This window comes from Calidris pugnax, unplaced genomic scaffold, assembly GCF_001431845.1.
Source record: "Calidris pugnax isolate Ruff unplaced genomic scaffold, ASM143184v1 scaffold5, whole genome shotgun sequence".
Classification (NCBI taxonomy): domain Eukaryota; kingdom Metazoa; phylum Chordata; class Aves; order Charadriiformes; family Scolopacidae; genus Calidris; species Calidris pugnax.
Window position 1 is genome coordinate 1870077 of NW_015090814.1, and position 1967 is coordinate 1872043.

The 1967-nt window shown below is 51.7% G+C and overlaps 1 protein-coding gene across 1 annotated transcript in view; it reads left to right on the plus strand.

Annotated features, from left to right (window-relative positions):
- Positions 1–1182, plus strand: part of BHLHE22 (basic helix-loop-helix family member e22) — a gene marked incomplete at its 5' end in the record, with an annotated part of 1876 nt that extends 694 nt beyond the window's left edge. Inside the window, one exon of the mRNA XM_014939595.1 lies at positions 1–1182. This exon is cut by the window's left edge and continues 4 nt beyond it. Coding sequence (XP_014795081.1) covers positions 1–528 — 528 coding nt within the window.
- Between the last annotated feature and the right edge of the window lie 785 nt (positions 1183–1967).

A 1967-nucleotide genomic window follows, 5' to 3' on the forward strand; every position in this document is an offset into this window, starting at 1 on the left:
GGGGGGGGAGGCGGAGGCGGCGGCGGGGGGTTGAAGGCGACCGAAGGCGGCTGCTCCAACAGCCACGGGCACGGCGGGAGCAAGAAGTCGAAGGAGCAGAAGGCTCTGCGCCTCAACATCAACGCCCGGGAGCGGCGGAGGATGCACGACCTGAACGACGCGCTGGACGAGCTGCGGGCGGTCATCCCTTACGCGCACAGCCCTTCCGTGAGGAAGCTCTCCAAGATCGCCACGCTCCTCCTGGCCAAGAACTACATCCTGATGCAGGCGCAGGCCCTGGAGGAGATGAGGCGCTTGGTGGCTTATCTCAACCAAGGCCAAGCCATCTCCGCCGCTTCTTTACCCAGCTCCGCCGCGGCGGCGGCGGCGGCGGCGGCCGCCCTTCATCCCGCCCTCGGCGCCTACGAGCAAGCGGCCGGTTACCCCTTCAGCGCCGGCCTCCCCCCCGCCACCTCCTGCCCGGAGAAATGTGCCATTTTCAACAGCGTCTCCTCCAGCCTCTGCAAACAGTGCACGGAGAAGCCTTAAGCCCCCCTTCCCGCCTCTTCCTCCTCCTCCTCATCCTCCGCCGCCGCCGCGGTCCCGGGGAGAGGCGACGGCCGGTGGTCCCGAGCGGGGATGGCGGGGGGGACGGAGGGACTGAGCGCTGCCCGGTCCCCGCTTCCCTCCTCCCGGGTTTTCCTCACCTCCTCCTCCTCATCCTCCTTCTTCTCCTCGGGTTTTGCCGGGACGGGACGGCGGCGGGGCCGTGGGTGCCGCGGGGAGGAAACCCCCCCCGGTGCTTGGGGAGGAAAAGGGGGGGAACGGGGGGTGTGTGTGGGGGTGTCACTCTCCCCGGGCAACCGGACAAAGGAGAGGGCGAGAAATAGCAGGAGGGGAGAAAGGGGAACGGAGAGAGACCCCCACCCGGTCCCCGGTCCCGGCGAGGGGAAGGGGCCGCAGCGCCCCAAGGCGAGGAGGTGAACGGGACAAATCAGAGAGGGCACTTGAATATAGAGATTTGATTTTTTTTTTTTTAATTATTACTAGTATTATGATGATGATGATGATGATGATTCTGAGCCAGGAAACGAACAAACTTGAAATGTCAACTTCTTCTTATAAGCGACTCGCAGAAACAAAGAGACCGGATGGACCGTTGCTAGGGAAGAACTTTGGATTTTTTTTTTTTTTTTTTTTTTACTCCTCAAATTTCTCTTTCTTATTTAGATACTGAATTTAGGCAGCACAGCAGAGTGAATGACATTTATGCGAAGCGATATTATCCCCCCCCCCCCCCTATTCCGCGTGGCTGAAAGTATCGCATTTTTAAAAGAAATATTTATGTGCACCTTGTTTCTTTCCACTTTGCAATGATGTATAAACGAGACATGCTATTTATTTGTTATTCTTTAAATGACCCTTCCACGCCAACAATATTTATCATGTGTTAAGGTCACGGGTCTGATGTGCAGTTACTTTTAAATGCTTCTAAAATTCTGTTTATGGATTAACTTAAACTGTGTGCCAAGTGTTTCCAACGTTTATTTGCCAACAACGTAATAACCAGAAATGTTGATGTATCCGAGCTGCTTAGGTTTCTGAAAGGTCATCTGGATTTTAAGTTGCATCGTCCCTGTATTTAAATTGAGCTTTAATAAATTGCTTCAGTCCAAAAATTACAGGAAAGGTGTATTCTTAATTGCTCAACCAACTGATTTTTGAAAGGGTATTCCTTGCATTATGACAGGTAATAGCTATTTACTTTTACGAGGCATCAGAGCAATAGCTGCTACAAGAACACTTGCCAAGCCAATGTTTTCCCAGGCGCTGTGTTTTTCAAAGGTATAATTTAAACCGCTTTTTAATGTGTATGTAAATTATTCTGACTGTGGATGATTATTTAAGTTTAAATACTTTAAAATACTTTAGGCTGATTTACAGAACGCGTGGAATTCTTCTTCTTCTTCTTTTTTTTTTTTTTTTTT